Genomic DNA, 27,843 nt, shown 5'->3' with positions numbered 1-27,843 from the left:
GTTCCAGATTTCAAATTAAGTTATGTTAAGTTAAATTAAGTTATAATGAGTCCGTTGAGCTTGAAGCGAATTTTTAATCCGAAGAGTCCTATTTACCTATGATCTTTTTCCAGAATACATTACTGACAGCGACTGAGTCAAAATTTTTTAATACCAATATACATTTACTTTGAATTTACGTAAAATAATAATTGTTAAACTTTTATAATAATTTGCCTCCTGTAAACAAATTTGTATACACTTCAAACTACAATATTTCACTGTTTGCTACCGAACCATGTTTGTACAGGTATATCTAGTGTTTGTACTTGTTTCATTCTCCAATGAAACATTTCGTTTGTTTTCTTGCTGCCATTTTGATCAATTCCTCTGAAGGAACACCTTCTCACACATCCACAACTTGTAGCCAAAGAATTTGGCCCGATGCCCAAAATTGCAAACGAAAGCAAGTCTTCTTCAGCAATATTATAAACTGGGAGTTACTTTCTTTCTGCTAACTTAATGAAGCCTCTTGCTTGCAGAATTGAGCAATTTCCATACACTCTGAGTCTCCACTTTTGTGGCCCTGTCAGGTTTGTAAGTACTTTGTTGCCTCCACTCAGATTATCTTCTGGTTGTCGACATTTCTTTGACCTATCAATAAAGGCTTGACTATTGAATAAAAAATCCGCTACTCATTTCGTTCGAAGCCTTGATTCTGCAATTTCACTCAGAGCTTGCTGAATAAACTCCAATAGCTTTTCTGAGGACAAAATAAGAGTTGCAGTCAGTAATGTGGACACCTCGGTTAACTCCAATATGCAAGTGACATAAAAAGCAACCCAAACTCTTTTGGTTTGTGCTATAGAAATACTGCAGACACAAGGAAGTCTACTACAAGTCCAAAAAGGTACTGGCATGATAATGCCTTTGCACATTTTTCTTTTAAAGAATTACATCCATCCATGTCAGTGTCATGTACAGAGTAACTCCCCAAAAAGCAGACCATCGCACGTGGTCCTTTAAATGGCACTTCTCCACAAACTCAACAGCATAATGTCACCTTTTACCATGATAGCCTCAGATAACCTAAAGACTACTAAACAGACTCTAATGGGGTAAGCTATCTGCTTAATGCAACACTTAGTCGTTTTTTGAGACCTGGAAGCGTGATTTCAATGCCTGTTGTACAGTACATTGCAAACTTCAGCAATCCATCTGTGTCCACAGGCAGTGAGGCTTCTCAGTCACTACCCTGCGTACCTTTACCAGGGCTCAAAATAATTTTTGGATACTGACCGGTCATGTTGACCGGCCAAATCAATTTTTGCTCGGTCATGTCTCGTTTTTGACCGGTCAAAATATTGAGTATTTACTTTGAAGCAATAGCCTATTCTGCCAAAAATTTCGTCTCATAAGCTAAAACACTTGTTGTTAAAGAGTATAAGGCTTAAACTTAAATGTGTTGATTGCTAAATGTGTCATTTTATTATGTTCGCTTTTTGAATTTCCATTTCTTCTGCGTTCTACTCTACATAAAACAAAATGCTTAGTAGCCGTAATACTCTGCATAGTTTTACATTAGTTAACGACTTACGGGTGGAGGCGATCTTGGTTGTAAGCACTTTACTGGTCTTTACTACCGAACACTAAATAGTTAAAGGACATATGCCCATGCTACAAGTGAGATAACTGTGCCTTTGCTCGGCATGTAGGAAGAAAGGAAACGCCAACGGCTTCATGTCATCTGTGGTCCGTAAAAAGGATAAATTACGTCCTGGACTTTTAAATATCTTTCCTGTATCATGCGATACCAATATCCCATTTCAAGCTAGGGGATTAACAAACTAACCACCGTGAAAAGATTTCATATTCGTCCACAACGCTTAGCAACCAGGCCTTTCAGTAAGGGTGTGCTGGAAGTTTAACATGTCTTTTGTTGCTTTTTTTGGATCTCTCCAAGTTTTCAACATCGCCTACAACAGATCGAAACAGAGAAGCCCGTTCTAATACTATGAGGTGCCTGATTGAGCTACTGAAATATACTTACGGCAAAGAACTTTTAATCATAGACATCCACGGAAGTAGCCTTACACAAAAGGACTTCGATAGAGAGAAACACTTGAATGCCATGGCTTGATATCGAGATTTATCGTTTCAATCTGTAGACGCCGGACGCGGAGACCATTTTTTTATATTTTGTACAGTACGAGCAAACGTTTACCGGAACTCTCTTTCACAATTAAGTAGCACCACGTCTTAGGTGGTCAACATGGGGACACGTTTAGTTGCGAAATAAACATTGCTGATTTAACATTCAAGGCGTTTAATAATGATGCTGGTGAAAAACACGCTACGAATTGAAACTGTAATTGCGTAAGCGTGTTAATAGCAGACGTTGATTGATGCCATGTTCATTGTTGTCTGTTTAACGTATTTACAGACGTGGTTTCCTGTTTTATTTATTAAGCAAACCGCTAACAAATCCGCGTGACCGTCTCATCTATATTCTACAAATTTGTGACTGCAAGAGCCAGCTGCTTTTCAAGAAATACTGCAAATAAATTTTTGTGTGTGTTATTTATTTGAAAACCGTGTACGTGACCGGTCAAAATGACCGCCGAACCAAAATTTTGTCCGGACAAATCGTCATTTTGGCCGGACATTGTCCTTTGACCGGCCGTTATTTTGAGCCCTGTTTACATGTCATAAATTCACTCAAACCTAATTTAAGGCACAATAACATTCTGTACTAGACTGGTTTCATCTCACTTTTAACTCATACCTCCTCTCTTTACAGCTTCTTCTAGTCTCCTGCCTGCTGCATTACTCTCAGCTTCCAGTTTGTGTAAGCTTGCTGCCTGTGTTGCCATAAATTCATGAAAATGTCAAAGTTAATGAACATAATTTCTGATTGTGGCAATTTCTCAAGGTGAAAAAAACACTTGCTAAGTATTAATTAAATACTACAGAATCAGGAGTGAAAGGTAATGAAATGTTTCATACTCATTTCACAAACAAGTTGAAACATGATTTACCCAATTTGGGGGCACATTTGTGCCATCAGACCTTAAATACATAAATGTTCATTTCTGGGTTAAAAATGGTTACATGTAAAACAATGTGAGTTAGATTTAATGTTCAAAAACATCAAGCATATCAAGCTAAAGATAAGGGGAGAAGAAGGGGTCAGTTATATAGAAATCTTACTTGAAGCTCTGGTGAACATTCTTCACTTGGAAGTGACTCAATTAAGAAATCAATATCCTTGGCAGTTCTTGCAATGAGAGTAGCAAACAAAGCACCATGTCCTAAAAGATAAATCACTTTATTTTCAACTGTCACTTTGTATTACTATATTTGGAACCTTAGTATAATGAAGGACCAAGGGACTAGCAAAATATGTTTGCTTTAACAACGTTTTGTTATATTGGGGTTCTTTTCCATGTCCCTGTGACCAGTAAACACCAGGTGATGGCTGAGGCAACATGTTTGCTCAGATCATGTCATCGATTAACTATTCTCTGCAGAACATTCAAAGCAATATGGGCAGGCTCTCTCTCCCTTTCTTTTTTCTTTCTTTCCTTCCCCGCATAGAGCCTTTTCGCATGCAAGTTATGCCAAAAACTTTTGAAACATCTTTTGAGAGTAGGAATTCAATTTAGACAACCAGATTGTAGCATCTTTGTTTACATGCTAGTACATTTGGCTCTAATAAAAAAATTATACTATGTAATATTAACAAACCTTCTTGGGTAACATCACCACCATCTGAGAAAGTAATAAAAAATAACCTTAAAAGTGATAGTTGAAAACTTTAAAAAAAATGTTGCTGTGGGAAGTTCAAACCAAATTTTTACCATCAAATAAACAAAATTTGCTACGTCAACTACAAATAAAGAAAGTTACAAGCCTCAGCTCCTCCAAATAAAATATACATTGTGTCTAGATACCCGGCAGCCGGGAAGTGTTTTCAAAATACTACATACCCGGCAGTCTGAAATTATTCTAGAATTTCCACGGAAAAACCAATCCAATCCTCCTCAAAACTATAGATCTTTGCTTAGAAATGCCAAGCGATTTCAATTATATTTTGGCTTTGTGTTTGAGGAAATTTTCGAGCTTGGGCATACTACAAAATCTTGATTCTTCGACACTTAGAAAAAATTCGTACTCTGACTCCGATGTCAACTCTTATAGAATAATTTCTACAAAAACTGAAGTTGAAACCCTGCGAGAGTATTCGATATTTGCTGAGAAATGCGAAGCGATTCTAAATAATGTTTTGCTTTTGTTGTGGACGAATTCTCTTGGCTTCGGCGTAGTATAAAATCCTCGACTCACGGGCACGGTTGTTCAAAAGACTAGATACCCGGCAGTCAAAAATTCATGAATAATCAATACATTCAATATCCACAAAAATGATCATTGAAACCTAGCTCCCGAGAGTATTTTCTGTCGGAAATACCAAGCGAGTTTTTACAATGTCAGTTTGGTTTTGCACAAATTGTACGAACTTTATGTGACTCACGGGCACGATTTTTCAAAGACTACATACCCGGCAGTCAAAAATGCTTCCCGTTTTTCCATCAAAATTTCCATTTGAACCTGCTGAGATGTCGGTGTAGAAATACCAAGCGATTTTCCAACTTAAGGCCTCAACAATTGCCTCGGCAAAGTAGTACAAAATAGCTACAAAACGCTTGAGCGTTCGGTGACGAAAGTCCGCCACCGATGTAACTTCCGGTGTGACACTTTAGTGGCGTGACAAAGGTGGCACGTGGTGTTGGTTTTCGCGCCAAAACGAACTCAGCGTTGGAAGCGACGAAGTTCTTCTGTGGGCTAAACGGCTTAGCGTTGGAAGCAACGAAGCTCTCGGTTAAATAGAAATACAAAGCGTTCCTCTATATATAGTCACTCAAGTAGATTTTTTCAAATTCAGGGGATTTGTCCCCTCAGTGAGGAGACCACTCTCAGATCAGTTCGCAACGTGTGCCTAATAGCATTGAGGTTCTGTTGATCTAGGTCTGGGTCCTACTGGACCTAGTAACTAATAAGGGTATCCCTTTTTAGGACTTTTTCAAAGCGCCGGTACTTTCGCTGAGTTCGTTTTGGCGCGAAAACCAACACCACGTGCCACCTTTGTCACGCCACTAAAGTGTCACACCGGAAGTTACATCGGTGGCAGACTTTCGTCACCGAACGCTCAAGCGTTTTGTAGCTATTTTGTACTACTTTGCCGAGGCAATTGTTGAGGCCTTAAGTTGGAAAATCGCTTGGTATTTCTACACCGACATCTCAGCAGGTTCAAATGGAAATTTTGATGGAAAAACGGGAAGCATTTTTGACTGCCGGGTATGTAGTCTTTGAAAAATCGTGCCCGTGAGTCACATAAAGTTCGTACAATTTGTGCAAAACCAAACTGACATTGTAAAAACTCGCTTGGTATTTCCGACAGAAAATACTCTCGGGAGCTAGGTTTCAATGATCATTTTTGTGGATATTGAATGTATTGATTATTCATGAATTTTTGACTGCCGGGTATCTAGTCTTTTGAACAACCGTGCCCGTGAGTCGAGGATTTTATACTACGCCGAAGCCAAGAGAATTCGTCCACAACAAAAGCAAAACATTATTTAGAATCGCTTCGCATTTCTCAGCAAATATCAAATACTCTCGCAGGGTTTCAACTTCAGTTTTTGTAGAAATTATTCTATAAGAGTTGACACCGGAGTCAGAGTACGAATTTTTTCTAAGTGTCGAAGAATCAAGATTTTGTAGTATGCCCAAGCTCGAAAATTTCCTCAAACACAAAGCCAAAACTATAATTGAAATCGCTTGGCATTTCTAAGCAAAGATCTATAGTTTTGAGGAGGATTGGATTGGTTTTTCCGTGGAAATCCTAGAATAATTTCAGACTGCCGGGTATGTAGTATTTTGAAAACACTTCCCGGCTGCCGGGTATCTAGACACAATGTAAAATATAAAACCCTACTCATAACTAGCATGCATACCGGTAAGTACCGGTATATAAAATTCGTTTTCATTAACAGAACTTACTTTTATCAAAGCCAGAAAATTTCTTTTCCGGTTGAGCTGTTTGCTGCAATATTCCAACACTGTTACAAAACTGATCTGCAAGCTAGAAAACACCAGAATTCATGAAGCAGCATCTAAAAATATACAAGACACATAATTCTGTTTGTAGAAAGTAACAATCAATTATTCCGTTTTCAGTAAAAAATATAGTTCGTAAATATCTTATCGCTATAGCAATTAGTAACAAGCGAGATTTATAAAACGAGAAGTAACCTGATTTAATGCGTCTTGCAACTGTGTGATTCTGTCCGCCATATTTCTTTTTCCTGAGCGACCAGGCAATAAGCCCTGCAGTTCCCATGGTCCGCCCCTTGATGCAGTATATAACCCGACACGTGCCTGGCTTCTTTCTCTGCAAGTTTGTCCGAAGAAGACGAACCTAGCAATTTGTGAAACAAGAATTCTTTGGCGTGCACATCGTTTCGTGTCTTAGTTGACTTAAAAAGTGAGTAGAAAAGTAGTTAATGTCTACTGCGGAAAGTCAAGTACATAAATAGTTGTTTAAAGGCTGGAGAACAACCCCAAACATGTCCGACCGTGAACATGAACCATCGACCATTTTGAATTTTATTGTCAACACTACTTTCCCACTTTATAGCTGCATTTCATGTTACTGTAATGTAAAGCGGCTCAGTTGTTTTTTTCCTTAAATGGGATTCCAGGATGAACCATGGCTACCTCGTTTTATTTTTACCTGGGCTACGCTGAGATCCGATACTGTTGATAAATGACAAGAAATCAACTAAATATGCATTCGAGAGTGATAGTACAGTCAACCCCCACCTTCCAACTCCCCCCCCCCCCCCCAATCAAAGGTTTAAAAAGTCCTTTGATAAGAAGTTAACTGAAAATTAAAAAAAGCCCATGAGCTTATATCTAGAGTTAACTCGTGGACAGCCTTTCATATCCATAATGCACTTGGTTTTCCCAACCTAGCTTTATAGCAGATTTCAATTGAATCCCCTAAAAAAAAAACATTTTTCTTTTCCAGCATTTTGAATGAAGCTAAAATGAACACAATGGCTAATGAAAATGCTACGAATCTCAAAACTGAATTCAATGATCATTAAGAACTGTGTTGGTGTGCGACAAATGCAGACCTGTAGACTGGCACTCCAGTTAGCTTGATTACACTCTGGCCAGCTCTCAATAATGGAAATGTAAACACCATTTATACTGTAAAAGTTTGCTTGCCTGCAGTCTGCCTTTGCCACATACCAAACCGGTGCAAAATAATGTGTGTGACCAAGTGAATTGTGATTGGTTGTGATTCTGTATATGATAATTTGGGTTGATTAGTGCAAGTGTTTTTTAAACCAAACACACAACATAGTAAAGCTAAACCAAAGATGTTTCTGGAAACTATTTACATTCAATTGAAACCTGCTCCAAATAGGCTCTTTGCACGACTCGGTCACATGAAACAAAATCAGCTATGTTGGGCTGCAAGTTACGTAGTGGGATATCAAAGGAAGGTGTAGCTTGACTGGTGCAAGTGGCTTTGTTCTGAATGTCCCACTGCATGTTTCGCAGCCCAGCATGATTTGCAAAGGGCCTCTTGGTACGTGCTACAGGTTAATCAACTTTCTAAATGTGTAATGCAGATGATACACAGGACCAACATAACCCCTGCACCCACATGCTTAGTAACTAACAAAAAGTAATTTTCAGATGCGTTACGTGGCCGCTTACCTACTTGCCACCCTTGGAGGGAACAAAAACCCATCTGCATCTGACATCAAGGATATCCTCTCAAGTGTTGGTATTGATGTTGACTCGGAGCGCCTCGATGTTGTAATTAAAGAGCTGAGTGGAAAAGAAATTGATGAGGTATGTTTGTGGTTACATGATACTGTTGCTTCTTGATGTAGTGTTGAAACATGTTAAAGGTGGCTTTATTTTAAATGTTTTCTATTGTATTTTTTATGCTAATTAGGTATTGTTTGGCCAAATCGCGAAAATTAAATATTGCGAAATATGCTTGCTCCATTTTCGCGAAATTAAGTTCCCACAAAAATAAGTAACAATAAGGTATTAGTGACAATGACTGATGTTCTTACTACATTTTAACATGTTCTGTGATCTTTAACTGAACGGACACACGGCAAAGTGAAATCTATTTGTTTTAACCAGAAGACCTCAGTTCTTAAACAAGCCTACTGCTGGGCTCAAGTTGTTTTCATCTCACTTTAAAGTTTGCCATGATTGCATAGATTTGATGATGATGTCGCCAGAAAACTAACCTTTTTTATTTGAAAAGTACTAAATAGCCTTCAAGCTAAATTTTCAACCACTATTCATGGATTTCTTGTGGCATTGTCAAAAACGAACTCTGATCACAATTAATTAATTTGAGACTAAAACCCTTTTGCTACTGAATGGAATTCAGGTGTATTCAGGAGTATATCAGGCACTGAGAATTTGGTTGGTTGATTACTCGTAAACATTTGTTTGTAATTCTGTTGATCAGTTCTGAAGGTTGTGTTCTCAATCTTGCTTACTGTGTCCACCCATGCTGGACAGGTTTAAGGGTGGAGGCCAGACAAATAGCAATCCTTTGGCCCTCCACTTTGGAGGCTAGGTGTAAGGTTAACAACTTTTACCCCAAAAAACATTGTACATGCTATGGAAATAGCATCAGAGGAAGAATCTACCACATTATAACATTTTTAATTTAACCAATGTGACTAACAATATTTGGAGAATTGAATTTTACACAAGATCAAAATAAGCTCCAATATGTGGTCTGTGATCTTGACATGGGAATGTTTGCTTCATTATTAAAACCTGATGAACTATGCAGCATGTTAACTGATTAAACACTGTTGTTCCACCAGGTCATTGCTGCAGGCAAGTCCAAGCTGGCATCTGTTCCCACAGGTGGCGCTGTGATGGCAGGAGCTGCAGCATCTGGTGCTCCAGCGGCGGCAGGTGGAGAGGCAAAAGAAGAGGAAAAGAAAGAAGAAAAGAAGGAGGAGGAAGATGAGGAATCTGATGACGACATGGGATTTGGCTTGTTTGATTAAACAACTGTATAGCTCAAATAAAACTTTTGTCACCTCCAAGAGTCTTGTTTGTGAAAATGTTTTTCTTGTTGACTTGATGTTATATGTTTGCTACTCTAGGTCCAATAGTGCATGTTGCATGTGAAAGAACACTTATTTCCGTCACACATTTGCACACATACACATGCACATATCGCATCCATGAGTAAGCAATTCCAATTCCCTCTGCGGATTAATTAAGCACACAGCACCATGGAAGCTGTTTTTCAAGTTGTCTTGTTACAGTTTTTTGTAGGCCATACCCACAATTTGCAATTGCCCCGACTCGAATCAATATGAAAATAACACCATATATTGGTTTTAGATTAAAGTTTGATTTAATATATTTTTCAAGGTAATAGATAATTCCATGGCAGCGATAAACAGAAAAACCTCGAAATCAGCAAAACCTGTATTTTACGCAAGACAGGATTCCCACTGAAAAACTGATTCCAGCATCTTAAACTATAGTGCACTGCAAAAAAAGAGGAATATATCTATGCTTGATTTTAAATTAGTCCCAAAAATGTTTCCAATTGTAATTTTTGCATGATAACTGGACCAAAACAAACACGATGTTGATGAAGTTACCTCCAATAACACCATGTGAATTTAACTTATCTTTCAACGTTTTGAAAGTTTTGTAGAGTTTCTTCATCCCAATTTCAAGAATTGGATTTTTCTTACAACTACTATTATAATTTTTTGGGTAATTTTCAATTTAGAGCTCTTTAAATTTTTTTAAAAACGGCTTGTGAAACAATAACCACGCATGGTGGATAATGCAAGCAACTCAATTGCAAAGTTTTACATGAAATGTTGAACAACAGACACCCTCCTCAAAAACAACTTCCAATGCCTATATTTATTTTAACAGTAATTCATAATGTAATACTTCTTTAACAGGGAGATTTGGCATGGCATTTTTTTGTGCGTTAGAAAGGGGTGTGACCACATTTCTTTAAACCTGAATCATTAGCTGTTTGTGGGGAGAATTTGATTTTATAAGCTGTTTTCATATCGAACTCCTCCCACACACCAGCTCCAAGATAGAAGGACACATGATGTTATGATGATAGTTAATGAGTACTCCTTTCACTTCCTTTAGTGTTTTTCTCACTTTTACGTTCACAATTCCCCACAAGAAATAAGAAAACATGGAATTTTGCTGGCTTTGCTCATAGTTGATGGTATGGAAGACAATTAATACACAATGTATAAGTTAGGATAATTTTATTCAACCAATGCTAAGGTGTTTTGTGAACTGTGACTTGAGATGCTCCATTCTCATTAACTTCAGTCTGATATCACACACAGAGAAAGAACTGCATCACACTTGGCTTAACATCTTTAAGTTAACACTGAAAATCAAAGAGATGGACAGCAAACAATGAACATGATGTCTATACAGTCAAATAATTTTAACACAGTGGAACCTTCATATAAGGAACCCTTTTATAACAAAGTTCCTGGTAGAGCAATATGTCGGCCAAAGTTGCTAACATCCCTGGTATAACAAACAAATTTTTCCAGCCCTCTTGGCACTTTGTTATGTTGAGGTTTTACTGTTTCACTGAATGGTTTATTGCATCTATTCTTAACAACAGCTTTACATCTTTAGAAAGTCCTGTAGATGGCTTATAGAATAATTAGAAGAACCAGTGAAATACCGGTACTATAAAACAAGATCAATTGAATTATAAAGGCTAGACGTACGTGAAGTTTTATTCACCAAAGGCAAAATGCTCGTAATAAACACTCATTTATGTTTTGATATTTAGGCAAACGTACTACAGCAGTTCGGTAACCCCATGATGGATGAGCATCCCATTCAGGGAGGGGGGGGGGAGGGGTGTAGAAGTAGAAATACTCCTAGTTACTTTATTGGTAATAGGCCATTTTCAAAAATACAATAATACTCTTTGTTGCCCCTCCAAAATTTTGCATAAGCATAGTTTTCAATTTCTCTTGGGACAGCAAGAGAAATTGAAAACAATGCTTATGCAAAATTTTGGAAGGGCAACCACAAGGCTCAAGCATGAGACGTTCCATAATACATCAACACATTGTCTCTTATTTTTCATGATGTGTCAGTTTGACAAGCTAAGGTATAGCTATTGTGAGAAAACACTACTTGATCACCATTAGACTCACTTTGTGCCTTGAATGAAGTATTGTTGACTCTCAGCCCTTGAGAGAGGACATGCCAGCCCTCATTATTTCATCCACTAAAAGAAGGTTACTGGCGATGACAGTGCTAAAATAAAAGATAGTTTCATGTCACGAACAGTTGCAATGACTTGTCATGTTTAACTTGTATTATTGATGTTCAGGGAGTGTACAAAACTGACCATGAATGTAACAGCTGTCTCTTGACTCTGTAGTTATCCCAAATGCCAGTATCAGCAGGTACTAACGCCTCTCCGCTTGATAGATCAATACCCACTGGAGTCTTAGCATCAGCATACTCCTCCTGAAACAGTTCACACTCAGGTTGAAATATTAATTCTCCTTAAAGATTGACATACATAAAGATTGGAAAACAATGAAATAAATTTAATTTTCCAAATATACATAAAGGGAGAGTTACTGGCCTCATCCTTTTTGTATTCATTTTTTTAATTTTGTTTACTGTGAAACAATATGTCTTATTTCATAGGTACTGAGATTTACTCATGAAAATCGTAGGGAATAAAAATCGTACTGATTCAGAGCTTAGCCAATGAAAAACGCAAACGATGGAATTTCACTAGTGAAAAAACATCGTTCGTCCAATCAGCAACGCAAACGATGAAATTTCACTAGTGATGAATGAACGTACAGGGTTGCCAGCAGCCGTTGTACACAAATCGCGGGCTATGAAAATGATTAAAACAGAAGAAAGGTTTGCTTCTTACTTGTTTTCAATTGAAGAGTTCACTTCATTTCACGTCAAGAAAGCTAAAGTCGCTATTTACAAAACTCAACAAGATGTTAACACTACTCGGGAAGACTTAGGAAGGCGAAGAAAAACGAAGTTAACTCCGCTGTGGAACTCAATAATTATTATCTCGGTGAATTTAAAATCTCAAGCTAAAGAACGGTAAAGATGGCAATGAACACGAGCTTCGTAGTTTACTAGAATACTGGTAAGTAGGCTATGGCATTTTTTAACGGTATATTCATTGAAGGGGAAAACTTTTAGCCGTTTATATGATTACAATAAATCATGTCAACAAATCTGTCGCGAGTCGCACAGTGCCAAGATGGAAATGACTCGGGCAGCGACTTGATTATTAGTTGAACGTGAATTCTTCCTAGTAGCAGTTAGTGACCTCTGCCATTGTTTGCAGATACTTAACCTTAAGATCGTGGAGAAATTCTAATTTAAACCTTCTAGTTTTTATAACAATAATATTTAGAATTTAAAATACTTTTGACCATTGTTCAGCTTTGAATCGCCGGCATGTCCCCTCAACACCGTTTTGTGTACTTTCTCTTGTTTTTAATCATCGCACGAAAAATCTCAGTACTAATAAAATAAACAAATTACACCATGGAAAATGCTTTGTACGATTTTTATTCACTCGTTGAGGTGTATCAGAAAACTCACTCGTTCGCTACGCTCACTCATTCGTTTTCTGATACTACTCAACTCGTGAATAAAAATTGTATGCGCGCATTTTCCATGGAGTAATCTCTATTTGTTGTAATCTGGTAGCTTACAAGAAATAAGGCAAGAAATGCACATGGGATTTCCATGTATTACATCCACAATAATGTTGCACATATTGGCCGTTCCGAGGTTGCGCAGGGAACTGGGGCGAGTATCAAATTTCAAGTAATGGATAATCTGACACCACCACATAAAAGAACCCGGTGAGATTGGTCATTTGACCAAGCTTGACGCTTTTCGAATGAACACAGACGAAGTTATGGGCCTTGAAACATGGTTAAAAATCCATACAAACGTCTCTTATTTTGAGACAGCGTCCCCCAAAACCATATAAACTCTTAAATTTTTTATGATTTTTGTGATACTCTTTAAAATGGGCAAACATAGTAATAATGGGTCTTTGGCAGGATTTTACAGCTGTCACAAAACGGATAAAAATTTTAAGTTATTATATGGTTTTGGGGGACGCTGGCTTACAATTAGAGACGTTTGTATGGATTTTTAACCATGTTTCAAGGTCCATAACTTTGTTTCTGTGCGTCCTGGAGGCATCAAACTTGGTCAAATCACCAATCTCATCGCGATCTTTCATGTGGTAGTGTCCGATTATCGATTACTTGAAATTTGAAACTCGCCCCAGTTCCCCGCGCAACCTCGGAACGGCCAATTAAACACCTGCCCATTTGAAGCAATCATTTCTCTAATTACCTGAAGCTTAACAATTGTCTCCTGTGGATCATAGCCAGAGTTTTGAGCCAGAATCTTTGGAATAACAAGCAGTGCATCTGCATAGGCCTGAAACAAGATATAAGATCTGTGATTAGTAAAGTGAAGCAGGGAACAGAGAGAAAGGGACCCCCTCTAGTCCTTGGGATACATCACTTTTTATTGAAGTTGTTGTTAAGTGCATGTGAATGTCTGACGAAAACGATCTCCATCAGAAATCTAGAGTGGCTGACAAAGAAATTGTGAAATGGCAATGTGAAGGACATCGAAAATGCAGGATAATGGTTTTCTGGGGTGATTAATCAGAGTGAATGGAAGACAGATTATACAACTTTTTTTCAAATCTGTTGGCTCAAGAAAGATACTATAGTGACACTTTGTGCAATGACACCAAAACCACTGAAAATAACCAGCATTTGCTGAGGAATTCAATTCAATTCCTAACCTTGCTTATGAATACAGGCTAGTAGATTGCCATCTCACCTAAGCTCTACATTGTTGTATTGTTTTTTAGTGTAACTATTAAAAATAAATATATTATTGCAATTTAGTATTCTTTTTAAATATTTTTGCCACTGTAAATTAGATCTGATCTATATAGCAATTGCATTGCATTGCTGTAGTACTAACCCTAAGTACAATGTGTAAATGAGTGGATAAATTATGATTGTTGTATAATATTTACTGCAAGGTTTCTACCTGAACTCCAAGCCTTGCTCTTCCTTTTACCGACTTTTTGAATTCTATCAATGCTGCATTGACAGCAACCTCAAAAGCACCTGCACCAGGAACAACACTTCCTACAGAGAAAAGAAAGAATGGGAAGGTATATTGAAATAGGAAAATTACCATGCAAGCCAATTAAGACAATTTTTTTTATATCTTTGGAACAAAAGAGGATTTTGCAATCTTTTGTCTGCTAGGGAAAGTCCAAACTATGTTATTCATGTTCACCAAATATCTCAATAATTTTGGAAAAGTTTGAGCCGCAAACCTATAAGTATGTAACATTAAAGTAAGTCACAACTGCCAAGCTGACATGGGCATTCCTCATAATGTATCAGTCACATCCATGAGTCCCCATCCCCCCCCCCCCCATTCAAATCCCAGGGTGAGCTTCATATAGTAGAGATCAGTTTGACGTGAACCAAGGTCTGCCTGGCCGGGCATTTGACTATGGGCACTCTTGGGTTTGACTGACACATACATAAGGTACATATACCGTAATAAATTATTTCTTACCATCTTCAACAGCATTTTTTACTGCCCTCAAGCCATCATGTACTGCATCTTTTATCTGTGTCAAAGTGTGCTTGTTTGGTCCTGAAAAAAAGTACCTCATAAATGTGAGAAATTTTTAAACAAATGTTCACAATACCATATACCGGTAACTGAGTTCAAAAGAGGGTAGCAAGTGTGTAGCATTATTTTCTTCTACATGTAGAGGTTCACCTTTTATAAGAATGGTAACAGAAAGAGGGTTTTTCAGCTCTTCAATAAATGTGTATTTACTCTCTCCCTAGAAAAAAGACAACAATACAAAGTTAGGTCAGTGACGGAGAATCAAATAAAATACTACATGTACTTGTCTAGATTATTCACTACACTCGGTAAGCTTACAATACAAGAGACAAACTGGTGAGGGGATCTGAACATTCTACTTGCACACCATTTACATTGTACTGCTGGTTTTTCCCTTTCTTAGCACTTGGCATTTGTCTATTTGTCCTTTCCCCCTAGCAAAATTTATTGTTTTTTTTTTTCTGTCAGGTCCCACAATCCCCACCTCACCCGCCCTCCCCCCCCCCCAACTCTGTCGTGTAAACCTTCCACCAGTGGGTGAGGTGAATACTTGTACTGTGCATGCAGTAGAAAATAAAAATTGCATTAATAATTATGTTCTACATTCTTACCAAAACATGTTCATAAACAAGGCCTGCATGGCCCAGACATTCTGGAGACAGGTCGTCGAAGGAATTCATGGCAATGCCTCCACAGGCAAGAGTAAGTCGTTCCATGTTCCTTCTCTTGGCACGGCGAAGTCCAACAATGCCTTCTTTGGCCAACAAGTCCAATGACAATGGGTCAATTCCCTAATTCGATTAATTTATAATAAGCTGTTTTAGTAAATTTTAACATAATTTTGAGAAGGCTAAACCTATCTACTCCTGCTTTATTTTTCTTTAAAACTGCATTTTATTATTGCAGATGCTAATTTCTGCTGTTACTTTGACTGACTGCAGACCAAGGGTCAAAAGCTTTGTTCAAAACATGGACTTACATTCCCTTCTAGTCTAAAGCTGGAATTTCAATATTCCTCCTCTTGACCATGTGCTAATTAAAAGCAAAATTTTGAAAAATGTTTGAATGACAGAAAGACAGATAGGGTTGAGCTTCATTCCTTTTTGCCTTTATTCGTGTTAGGAAAGTGTCTACCCAATTGACAAGGGAAATTAACAACTAAACTCACTTATAGCGGAATACACAATGACTTACACATAACTGGTAGTAAATGAGACTATGGACACTGGGTGTTTCCTAACAAGTATAAGCTGGATGGTAGAAAACATCCACTCGTGTTTCTACTATTTTGGGGGGGATTTCAGTAAAATTTGAAGTAGGTGGCTGGCTCCTGTATAGCACCCCTTTAAAAGCAATAAAAGAAGCTAAAAACGTTTCCCCTTGATAGGGAGCATACATTTTAGCTGGCTATTAGTGACAGAATCTACTGAAAGCCCTCCTCTTTAGAATCAGAAAATGTTTGCTATAACAGTCAACTCTCTAAAATGGACACCTTTGGGACCAGCCCCAACTGTCTTCCTAAAAAGGTGTCTGTCTTATAGGGAGTTTAGTTACAGTAAAATGACTGAAAAACGGCAGGGACTGGACCAACACCAGGTGTCAATCCTATGGAGATGTCCATCATATAGAGGTGTCTGTTAAGAGAGAGTTGACTGTACTTAATTGTTTCTGACCAACCTTCTGGTTGACAACTACAAATCCTTTGTCATTTCCTTCACAAACCTTTCAAAAACAAAAAGTACGTCAGTGAAATAAAGACTTACCGTATTTATTCGGCTATAAGCCGAGCGATTTTTTCACCAAATCGTACAGAAAACTGGTCAAAACTCAACCAAATTGGGGGTTCGGCTTATAGCCGAGTATTTCCGCCGAAAAAAAATTCCATGGTACTAGAAAAGAGTTGAATTTGAATAAATTATTCATCTATAAAAATTAACAAGCATTTGTAATTAATTCTTGTTCATTACCTTTTATTTAAGTGGCGGCTCCTAAAAAGCCATTTGGTTTAGTGAAGAAACGTTAAGAATGAAGTTATTATTCGTCTTTTCTTCGCTATTTACTAGTAGGCTGGAACTGCGGTCGTCCATCAGCTCGCTCTGGAATATTATTTTGTCGGCGTGCGTGATCGTCTTTTGAACGGTCGAGATCATTCGAAATCTCGCATGTATTGAACAATTTCCTCGCAATCTCTTCCACAAGTAAATTTCTGCCTGACTGTTTCTTTTCCTTTGGCTTTTTAAAAGTTTTATACAGAATCAACCGCTAACGTGACACTTCAAGAGAAAAAAGAAAGAATCAATTGTTTTGACTTGCTTTGGCGACGTCAGAAACTGACCAATCAGAAGCAACTGTTCCCACGCGCTTGGCAAACATTGTAACACGATCTATCAGAAAGCGGCCGGCTGGATGTAATATTTTTGTTCAAAACTACAACCTTTTAATACCACGACTTCTCTGCTAAAAGAAACCACTTTAGAAGAGTTTGATTGGATTCAGAATATTCGACAAATACCGGCAACAGCACGGCATTACGTGTTGATAACATCTAAAGTTCATCCGCTTGATCTGCTCGCTGGCGACTTGCGAAATATTTTGCAACGAACTGAACAGTATTCATCCCGTATTCTCTGGCGATTTTGCAGTTGTTTTGAACGGTCTCTACCTCAGCAACAACTTTCATCGGAAGGTTAAGTTGTTGAAAACTAGTAGCTTTTGTTATGATGATCGATAACCACTTAATTCTGCAGAAGAATGCGTGATTGTTTGAGATGGGATTCTAAACTCAGGTGAATTTTTGTCACGCGTATGTACAGTTCTAAATAAATTCATCTTTTATTAGTAATTTCTTTTGTTGTTTTTTCAATTGCATACATGTAGTTGTGATTTAACAAATATGTTGATTTGCTGCTCATGGATTGTTTTGTAGTTTGAAGGAAAAACTGGGTCTCAGCTTATAGCCGAGTGTTTTGGGTTTATTTTTTGTCAGACTCGAACTGGTTCTGAAAACCGAAAGTTTAGGGTCTCGGCTTATAGCCGGGGTCGGCTTATAGCCGAATAAATACGGTACCATGAAGATGATTCACCTGCTTCCCATGATCTCTTTTACAAAATGTGCTATTATCTGTACTATCCTGGTATGGTAGCATTATATTAAATTGAATGCAGTCTGTCATGGGCAATAGAACCACAGGAGAGGATAATTTTGACATCCCTGATGACAGTTAAATCTATGACCTACTGCACATCAGTTAAACGCTCTAAAGGTATAGTAGGTTATTGGAACAAATGCAGGAATTGGACAGTTTTAAGAGCAAAACAAAGAAGTGTGTCATTTGGGAAATCCACAGTTTGGAATATCATGTATCTTGTAAGCAGGGATCCATATTCCCAGTCGTCCGGTCGTCCGAGACGACTAAAAAATCGTATGGACGACCAAAAGATTACATAAACTCGTCCGCTGGACGACTTAAGTTTGACTTAATGAAAAAAAAAAACAATTATTAAGTTTTCTTATGAGTTACTTGCGTTCTGACCACTTGTAATCCATTCATAACTTTTCGAAAACAGAAAATAATTTGCAACTTTCTGTCGCGATAAAATCATAATTTTGGCCGCCATCTTGGCTGATGCGGTATTTTCCATCAATGAAATCATTGCAGGCTCAATTTTCAAGCTGTCAACCGCTGATATTTTGTACTGCAGCTGCAGCCGCGAAAACACGAGGCGATCCGAGGCGATCGCATCAGCTGATGTTTTGATCAAAATTTGTCGTTATCTTGGTGTGGCACCGCCAGCAAAGAAAAAAAGCAATGTTAACACTTCAGAAAAACAAACCAAATATGAATAAGAAGGGCAAAAGTGTTCTTTTCCTCCGTGGTGGCAGTCAAAAAGGCCCTGGCTTTCATTTGTCCCCGCATCATCTGCTTCCGCCAACATCACAAGCCGCTTGGGGGCGTGATGTTTTGTGAAATTTGTAAGCCGGCAGCCAAGGTAGACAAGTAAAGAGTCTCATTAACAAATACTTGTGAATCAAACTTTATTAAAACAGATTCGTTGTCTTGTAGATTTCATGTGTACACAGTGTTACATACATGTGATAATAACAAAAAAGTCAACTTTTCATTTACTTGTTGTACGGTCGCCATTCTTCACTTTTAAGCGGGCAAGTAAAATTTTGCCAGGGCAAGTATGTCATCTTGCATACTTGCCCGGCTGACGACTTGGAGAAAAAACGAATATGGATCCCTGTGTAAGTAAACCTTAACTGATTGGCACCTTATTTGAGGCTATTACAAAAAAATCCACTGTGGCATATGAAAAATAATTGCATTTATTCAATAAAGAATTCTTGGGAAAACCACTTACAAGTAAAAAATAATCAAGTTTGATTTCCACAAAAATTATTTATAACTTTGTATTATTTAAAGATTCTTCTGTCAGATTATAGAACTTCTAAGAAATCAATTTAGGTTAAATAACATAAATTAACAAGGGACCTGTCAGCATGACTAGTACCCTCATGCCACCCTAAATACAAAATGTCTGATATGAAACCTAATGTTTAGAAAAAATCATTACAAGTACAACAGGGAAACAAGTTCAAGATTTGAAGCAATATTAATAACAGTTTTTCAGCAAACAGTATAAACTGTCGCCTTTTTGGCCATATGTGTCAAAGTTGCTGTAGTCAAAATCAAAAGAGATGGAGCAGGTGTCGAGGTAAAGCAGTCATTAGTGGAGAGAAGTGTTGTGTAAAGACTTAAATAATGGCTGCAAAGGAGACTTCCAGTGGCAGGGGTACGGATACTTTCTAGAATTACAAAATGTAGTACAGAAAAAAAACACCCCTACCAAGAACACAGAATGATTATCATGACAGAAGCACTGCCAGTTTCGTCTCACCTTCCTTTTCAGTTCAATTACTTTCTGTACTCTGTCATCTGTAAACTTTCTCTCAGCTGCCACCAGCTTCTCTCTTTCATCAGCACTTTTGTAGAAGAAGCCAGAATTCACCTCACTGAGGGAAAAAAAAGATGGTTTAAAAAGTTGACTCAAAATGCTCCAAACAGCCTCCCAAATAGAAGATTTTATATTTTTATTCTAGTTTTCTGATTTACTCCCTTCAGAGGCAACTTTCTAGTGATTCCTGAAATTGGAGTCTGTTGTGACACAAAAGAAGTTATGATATGATGCTTTTCAAGAAAAAATAAAAACAAATACCATCCACGGTTTAAACTTAGTGGCTCAAACGATAGCCGTACATTGACTGACTGACTAATCAATGTTAAGTTAGAAGGATGCCACTGACCTCTTTTCATATTCCATGGAGACATTACAGGTTAGGATGAAGGCATCTGTTACTTTTTTAGACATATCAGGATGACGAGCGCCGTGGTCCATAACAAGCCCTTTAACCAAACTGAAATAAAGATAAACACATAGTCATATACTAATCACCTCTAAACAATTATAAATAAAATTACACATTTAAGTCAAACTGAATGTTAAGCAGACACAGGCAGTAGTGTCCATAGGGGCATTGGCTTTGGTCACTTTAGAACTATTTCTTAATTCATTTTTACACTCCTTACGATGTATCTGTTCCTGACTTGTGCATCATCTCCATGATTTCAACCATATGCAGGTCAATGGGTTTATCTGGTGTTCGGATGGCTAATACCGCATCTACAACAACCTGTCAAATACAGCAATGTTAAAAGCTTGTACTCTCAAGGCATAACAATAAGGCACAGCACCAATGCAAGTTAATTTATACACATCAAAAATGATTCTGGAGTTAGAAAGACAGAAAAATGTTTTACGATAACAGTTCTTAAAGATTCTTAAGGTCTGAGAATATTTTGTTTGAGTCAACTAGATTTGGTCAGCCCAATGATTCAAAACACATCGGAGTGGGTTTTGTAAAAACAATAAGGTCTCTTCGGGGTAAAAAATGGAGCCACGGATTCATGGCAAATCAAATCCAGTATAATTCAAATATGGCTTCCAAACCTGAATTTTTAAATGCTTTCTTAACATGGCATTTAAAACATGAAAGAACACCTGAGTTTGTATCAATTTGTATTATCACATGTAGAGGTTGGGATGTTTTACTACCATATCCTTTTCAACACTGTTCATACCGGTTGGGATGAATTGTGATTGATTCAAGTCATGATCATTTCCTACAGTCGCCAACCTGCCACAAATTTAATGAAGTCTTACAAAGCAACTCAGATAATCCTGAACTATGGAGAATTTCATACCCATTACCTCTGTAAGTAGATCTGCCAGTTCAGTGTGTAATTTTGTCCTAAGTGATGTTCTTGCTACATTGATTAGGGTATCTCTGTCCATTTCTTTTGAAACTTTTACTTCCTCTAAAACCTTCAAGAAAACAATATTTTGAAATCCTTAAAAAGAAAGTAACATCCTCTAAACAACAGCAACAAGATTTACACTATAGATACAATAATCTGTAACCCACACCCTAAAAATAGCTGGGGCTAATCAATCAATTAATAAAGCTAATTGAGTTGGATGGGAACCGGCTTGAAAAAGACTTTTAACCAACACTTTTCATATCTAACAAATAATTACAGTAGCTCAAAAATAAGTAATAAATCTGTTAGATTAAAATATTTGTGACCACATGTTTTTTTAATTAAGCTTATGAAAATTAACTATTGCAATTTTAATTCTTTTAGAGTAATAATAGTGCAAGCTTATTAACTGGCACTGTACATTTCTCTCTGCCACTCTATTGTTACCCTTTGTGTTGATGGGTGCCAACATGTGGCAGCTCATGGTTGGCCACAGTGGAATCCCTGCGGAGCAAGGTAGCTCATTAATTTACAATATTACTGGTATTCTTGTACTAACTCTACCTCTAAAGCTTTCTTCTTTGCTAATTCAAATCCCTCTGTAACAAGACGTGGATGTAGGCCCTGGAGAAAAAAATATTGTACATGTAAGTACTGTACCACTAAAAGAGTCCAGAAGATCAAAGAATTGATTAGCACTAAATTAACACATATTTGTACCTCTGATATGTAGAGATCAGCCTGTCAAAAAAGAAAGGAACACAGTTATTATTTATATTGCAATTTGAATTTGTTTAAAACATTCAAATGAACAGCTTCCAAACATGCATAGATGCCAGTATGATAATAATTAACCTCATCACCAATAGATGAGCTTGGGGAAGGGTGCACAAGATTCTAGGGAATGCAAAGGTTAAAGGTGATGACAATAATTATGCTTTTAGCCAGAATTTAAAAAGTGAGCATCCAAGAAGGGTATAAGGAGCTTATAAGGTGTATTTCTGCAGTTGAGTGCAAATTTATTAAAACTGTTGAATTGAAAACATTTTAGGCATCCGTCTGATAACTTCGACAATCAGTTATTTACAGGCTGGAGCCTTAGAATTACTTTATAATTATCATTGAGCTATTTCTTAAGTTATTATTATCACTGAACTAGAATCTGTAGTTAGAATTTTTGTTGAACATGAAGAAATATAATTTAAAGTACCGGTAACAAAGGTCCTAAAAGTAGTTAACTTGGAATTGTTGTGTTTCATTTAAGAGCCGTTGAGGGAGTACATTTAATGGCTGGCTTAAAACAGGCTCCTCCAAATTAATGAATATCAAGCCCAAAGGTTGTTTTGGAACTTTGTGATGGTGAATGAAAGGAAAGTGAATTAAAATAAACTTCAGAGGTCTAAAGGTGTAAGAATAAAACTATTTATTAATAACTGTCAGCCAACTGCTGGCCAGTGTGAGGGAAGTCATTCTTTATTTCCACCACAGTTACCTGCTTCAGTAATTCGCCTATAATTAAAACATTTGAAGTTGTTCCATCACCAGTGATATCATCCTTGATAATAAAGGCAAAAAAAAGAATCATTAGTTAACACAAACCATGATTGTGAGCGACTTCAAGCTGATTTATGATTGGTTCAATGATCCAAACCAGGGTTGGAAATCAGACCACTCAATCTGAATGTACATTTTATGTAATGTTCAGTGGCTTTGTTTTCCTACCTGAGCTGTGGCCACTCTTGCAATTAAGGAAGCTGTTGGATGTTGAATTTGCTGTTATGTAAAGAAAAAAAAAAAACAATTAATGGAAAGGAAAAATATATTCTTTCAAATTGCATAGTTGTGTCAAGTCATACAAATGCTTGTTGTTGTTTAGTCACATAATATATTCACCACTAACATTTATTTTTGGAACTGCTTATGGTACAAAAGCAACTGAAAATGTAGCAAAATTTAAGTTTTTTTTTTTGAGCTTCCAAATCGGGGGTGCAGCTTATCTACGGTGGGGCTTATACACGGAACTTAACAGTATTATTAGATTTTACCACTTGCATAAAATAGGAGATAAGGTCATGCGGAAAGTCACCATTTGAGTGTTGTACGTGACTGTACAACTCACCATTTCATGTAGCAGGACATTGCCATCTTTTGTCAATTTGATATCTCCAGCACCTGACACTAACCTATAACAAGAACAAGAGTCACATGCGAGTAATTCTGCAAGTCTGTCTGCCCCTCTAGTTTAACATGGAATTCTCAGAGTTAGAGTTGCTCTATGTAAAAGGTGAACCCTACATTTTGCTGTGCAAAGCCAAAATGCTCAACTTAAAAGGCCTAATTAATGCCATATTGGGTGCTTTCATGAACAATGATATAATATCGATACTATCAAAATCACAAGAGTGGTAAAACCACCATTAGGAATTTGAACCAGCAACAGGACAATTCTTATCATGTGATGTAAAAAAATTGTCATGTGGTTTGTGTTTGCGAGCATCTTGACAGCAATGACGCGATTTTTAACGGTTGCTCCATGGCCATGTGAACATTGTTTTTCAAGAATTTGTATGAACAATAATGAAGCTTTCAAGGTAACAGAGTTGGAAAACTCATGAGATGTATTCAAACTTAAAGAAACGCAGGTTTTGTTTAATTTTAAAGGGTTCCATACTGTTTTGCAGCAGAGAGTTTCTGAAAATTATGAAGCTTTTTGTTGGCTCTCCCAATGAAATGAAGTGTCCACATGACATTTTTTTAATCATGTGATAAGAATCGTGCTGCTGCTCCTTTAAATTCCTAACCGCAGTTTTGATAGTAATTCAAAATTGAAGATGCAATTTAAAAAGTTGAAATGCCATTTCATTGGCTTGAAAATAGGACATATTAACAACCTGAACCTCCCCTAGTAGAAGGGCAGATTCTGACACCCCAGTTTGCATCCAAGGGGCTCAAAACTTTGTCAGCTTCTTTAAAAAAATATTCTGACAAGCTTTGTGACAGATTACCATGGGGGAGGGGGGAGTCAACCGCCTTGCTAAGTATCCAGACTTTTTAAACGAATAACATTACAGTGGAATCCTGATTTCTCTAACTTAAAAGGAAAATAAAATCTTTCTTCGAGAAATCAGGGGTATTAAAAGTAATTGCAGTTTTCGTCTTCGACTGAGTGGAAGCAAAATCATGGAAACTGATGGGAACGACTTTAGGTTTGAGATTTTATGAGGTTCGAGAAATCATGGGTTCGAGAAATCGGGATTCCACTGTCAAACTGGGCAATACAAGACTTTCAAACAAGGTAAAACCAATTCCCTCTTAAGCAATAATTACATGAACTTTATGAACTTTCTGGCTGCTACAGTCGGCCGTCAACACGTGCTCCAGTTACTTAACATAAGCAAGCGATTTTTTACTCACATTTTCATTGTACCCTTAGGACCTAAATTTGTTTTAAGTACATCTTGAAGTCCTCTTGCCGCGGTTATGTTTAGATGCAAAGCAGCAGCTGATCTCGCCACTTCGGCCTTTGGATTGAGTGCCTTCACTGCCGCCATGTTGCTTGTCAAACCCAACCTCGCTTCCACCCCAATGGCATTCTGGGTCCATCACGTGTGCCCGCGGATAGGTATGTACTTTATGTATCCCTTATTATAGTGTATTCAGATATTTATATATTTTCTTCTGTATCACTATCTCGTGTATGCCCCTGTATTCCCATGCATTCTCTTGTATTCTCCTGTATTCTCATGTATTCCCCAGTACTCCCCTGTATTCCCATGTATTCTCTTGTATTTCCCTGTATTCTGATGTATTCTCATGGGGAATACAGGAGAATACAGGGGAATACAAGGGAATAGAGGAGAATACAAGGGAATACAGGAGAATGCAGGAGAATACAGGAGATTACAGGGAAATACATGAGAGTACAAGGGAATACATGAGAATACAGGGCTTATTGTACTTTGCAAAACGAAACGGAACGAAACGAAACCAAGTGAAAAATCTGTACTTTGCGAAGTGAAAAATCTGTACTTTGCGAAATGAAAATCTGTACTTTGCGAAACGAAAATCTGTACTTTGCGAAGTGAAAAATCTGTACTTTGCGAAGTGAAAAATCTGTACTTTGCGAAATGAAAATCTGTACTTTGCGAAATAAAAATCTGTACTTTGCGAAATGAAAATCTGTACTTTGCGAAATGAAAATCCGCTCGAATGTTGTCACAAATTTGGCACGAAGCAGAAATCAATTTCTCCTATAACAAAGTCATCGATTTGGGAGGAGGCGTCTATTGTGTTACGGAGTTTGGCAATAGCGTAAATGTCACAGTCAAAGGCAATAGCCCAGCTTGCAAATGCCGCGATTTTCAAAGCACAGCAGGCCTTTGCTCACATGTTCTTGCCGTAGCTGATACAATGGGAACCCTCGCTGTATTATTGGAAAAGTTCAACACGAAAACTAATAAGGCAGGCAGCATTCTGAACGCAAATATTCCGAAGCGGGCCGGTGAAAAGGCAAAGGAAAAAAAAAAAGAAAAGGATTATAGAAGAAATTGAAAGGCCAGACAACGATATAGACTGTCAGAAACCTCTTGCGTTTACGGAAATATGGCACAACACCAACAAATTCCAAGTCGTGTTTACCAAGGAATGCACCAGTAAGGCTCAAAAGTGTGAGTCTTGCAAAGCCGGTCAAATTCGCGCGGGGTCGTGTGGTCTGTATACCTCTAACCTGAAATCATACCCTCCCTCCCTACTACTGAAAAGAAAAAAGAACGCCTGATCGCAGGTTAGTATACCTCAAGACATTGCAGTATGTCACATGGAGCGATATTTCTATCCCAAGAAAGATACCAACGGAAAAACTACGTACGAGCCTACCTGGAAACGCGAGATCGCACGATTTTATTGTGTCAAGAAGGAATGTATTCTACGAAGGCATCCCTATTTTTGGAAGGGCATGGTCGGGGGGGCGGGGGGGGGGTACTCCTCTATATAAGGTATATAGGTATGTGCCACCCCAAAGGTCAGGTCTGAAAATGGGTATGGATTTTTGAGTTCAGGTCTGAAAACTAGGGCTTTCCACAAGTTGCTCGGCAACTTTTTGGCAACTTTTCATGTTCAATGTTCATGAGCAATTTTTAGACCGAAGATCTCCGTAAATTATCCGAGTGTTGATCAAAGGCCAGCGAACGATTCCGAAGATTTACGAAGTTTGACGAAGATTTTCGAGAAACGTCTGAAGGCGTTTCAACTTTCGGCTCATTCTGCATTAAAACATTACAACTAGAAATAGCTGACACTAGGTTGCCCCCGAAGTTTCGACGATGTTTATCGGTTTTTCTCTGCTGTTCATCCTTTTCTACAATTCAGACATTTTATTAGAAATTAATTTTCTATTTTGGATGATTATTAATTATGATACGGTAAACCATTTAATTACAAGAACGCAACAGCATCTTGACATCATTTTGTCATGTTTTGCTGTGGTGGGGGATCTCAGCTAGACTCAAGCTAGACTTTAGAAAAAGTCCGTCGTCTTTATTAATTTAACACGGTCGACCTATCGCGACTTGCGTGGCTCGTTTTCGCGACTTTGTCGCTTTGAATGGGCCGAATCTAATCTTTGCGGGCTCGAATCTAACACGCCTGCCGCGAGTTTTAAATAATCACAATGCATCTCGAGATCTCTTTTGAATTTCTTTTCTTGATGCCGCATAAGTTTTCTCCATTCAAGTAGTTTGTGCCTGGTAAACTCACGGTCAGTTGGACAAAGGCTTTGTTATCGTAAATCACGCTTCATGACAACGATCAACTTTTTAAAAGGAAAGGATACCGAAAGAATTTCTCACCTTTGACAATGAAAACGCTTGACTTTATAAAGGTCGCTCGCTTCTGGTTTCCGGTTTCGCCTGCCGCAACTGGCAAGTCTTAAACAATTATCTCGAGATCTTTTTTTTAAGTTTCTTGTAAATCTCGTCCGGAGATAGACTGATCAAGGCTTTTCTCCGTTCAATTAGTTTGCGCTTGGTAAATCGTGGTTTTGGACTAAGGCTTGCTTATCGTAAATCGCAGCCAAATTTGAAGATATGGCTTGATATGTCCGTACGTTTTCCTAGACATATTTCTTCTTCGGCCACTCATGTAAAAAATGTGGATTTTCTTACTTCTCTGCGAGTTACTTACTTAGTTAATTATCGCGAAGTCTTTTCAACAATTGCATTGCTTTCGGCTTTTAGACATTGTGAAATGAATAGGCCTCGAATAAAACCTCAAATTATCTTTCTCGAAATTCTGCCCAACTGCAATCAACGTTTATAAGCGTCGTTTGTTTGCTTGTTATCATCCGTGCACGTGCTCATGCTTGGGCTGTCATCATTACCCAATCATCGTTAACTTGCGTCATCATTGACCAATCACCGTATGTCGGCATTTTAACTCCCGATACCTACTTGCGGGCTTTCAGCTTGTCGGCATTTTACAACTCCCGAGACTATTTGCGGGCAAAAATTGATCAAATCGAGATTTTTTCCGGTATATACTATATATATACTCTATATTCGCGCGGATTACAATGATGCCTCCTCGGGTTTTGGCCTCTGGGCCAAAACCCTGCGGGGGCAAAAACTCCTCAGCAAACATGACGTCATCATTTTACAAATATTCCCCTCGATATGTTATTTAGATATTTATTTTGCTGTAAAATTGCATAAAACTGCTT

General features: G+C 37.8%; 3 protein-coding genes across 3 annotated transcripts; 1 reads left to right on the top strand and 2 right to left on the bottom strand.

Moving 5' to 3' along the window:
* Positions 1 to 41: 41 nt before the first annotated feature.
* Positions 42 to 6,422, bottom strand: LOC144647350 (mediator of RNA polymerase II transcription subunit 21-like). The gene is made up of 6 exons (XM_078507147.1): positions 6,292 to 6,422; positions 6,040 to 6,121; positions 3,727 to 3,750; positions 3,190 to 3,290; positions 2,765 to 2,840; positions 42 to 742 (listed from the first exon to the last, which is right to left on the bottom strand). The coding sequence occupies exons 1-6, from the start codon at positions 6,331 to 6,333 to the stop codon at positions 675 to 677; spliced, it is 393 nt and encodes a 130-aa protein (XP_078363273.1). The 5' UTR covers positions 6,334 to 6,422; the 3' UTR covers positions 42 to 674.
* On the top strand, positions 6,385 to 9,145 carry LOC144647351 (large ribosomal subunit protein P2-like). The gene is made up of 3 exons (XM_078507149.1): positions 6,385 to 6,523; positions 7,750 to 7,908; positions 8,916 to 9,145. Exons 2-3 carry the CDS (start codon positions 7,750 to 7,752, stop codon positions 9,102 to 9,104), a joined length of 348 nt encoding a protein of 115 aa, XP_078363275.1. The 5' UTR covers positions 6,385 to 6,523; the 3' UTR covers positions 9,105 to 9,145.
* Positions 9,146 to 10,340: 1,195 nt separating this feature from the next.
* On the bottom strand, positions 10,341 to 24,725 carry LOC144647341 (T-complex protein 1 subunit zeta-like). Its single transcript, XM_078507135.1, has 19 exons — positions 24,543 to 24,725; positions 23,248 to 23,311; positions 22,851 to 22,901; positions 22,621 to 22,683; positions 21,849 to 21,869; positions 21,693 to 21,752; positions 21,079 to 21,192; positions 20,397 to 20,500; positions 20,114 to 20,224; positions 19,708 to 19,822; positions 16,483 to 16,527; positions 15,417 to 15,596; positions 14,956 to 15,022; positions 14,746 to 14,826; positions 14,203 to 14,303; positions 13,486 to 13,572; positions 11,474 to 11,595; positions 11,277 to 11,379; positions 10,341 to 10,483 (listed from the first exon to the last, which is right to left on the bottom strand). The coding sequence occupies exons 1-18, from the start codon at positions 24,677 to 24,679 to the stop codon at positions 11,307 to 11,309; spliced, it is 1,596 nt and encodes a 531-aa protein (XP_078363261.1). The 5' UTR covers positions 24,680 to 24,725; the 3' UTR covers positions 10,341 to 10,483; positions 11,277 to 11,306.
* Between the last annotated feature and the right edge of the window lie 3,118 nt (positions 24,726 to 27,843).

The sequence above is a fragment of the Oculina patagonica genome, chromosome 3 (assembly GCF_052425735.1).
Source record: "Oculina patagonica isolate OP01 chromosome 3, crgOcupat, whole genome shotgun sequence".
Classification (NCBI taxonomy): Eukaryota; Metazoa; Cnidaria; class Anthozoa; order Scleractinia; family Oculinidae; genus Oculina; species Oculina patagonica.
The sequence above is the reverse complement of the archived record's forward strand: the minus strand, read 5'-3'. Positions and strand labels throughout refer to the sequence as shown.

Coding starts and splice junctions, on each gene's coding strand:
- LOC144647351 (XM_078507149.1), top strand. CDS start 7,750: ATGCGTTACGTGGCCGCTTACCTACTTGCCACCCTTGGAGGGAACAAA. Junction 7,909..8,915: donor GTGGAAAAGAAATTGATGAG/GTATGTTTGTGG, acceptor TTGTTCCACCAG/GTCATTGCTGCAGGCAAGTC.
- LOC144647350 (XM_078507147.1), bottom strand. CDS start 6,333: ATGGCGGACAGAATCACACAGTTGCAAGACGCATTAAATCAG. Junction 6,122..6,291: donor TGCAAGACGCATTAAATCAG/GTTACTTCTCGT, acceptor GGTGTTTTCTAG/CTTGCAGATCAGTTTTGTAA. Junction 743..2,764: donor AGAAGCTGTAAAGAGAGGAG/GTATGAGTTAAA, acceptor TTTTGTCCTCAG/AAAAGCTATTGGAGTTTATT.
- LOC144647341 (XM_078507135.1), bottom strand. CDS start 24,679: ATGGCGGCAGTGAAGGCACTCAATCCAAAGGCCGAAGTGGCGAGATCA. Junction 20,225..20,396: donor AAGTCAGGAACAGATACATC/GTAAGGAGTGTA, acceptor TCTTTATTTCAG/TTTGGTTAAAGGGCTTGTTA. Junction 16,528..19,707: donor TAATTGAACTGAAAAGGAAG/GTGAGACGAAAC, acceptor TGTTTTTGAAAG/GTTTGTGAAGGAAATGACAA.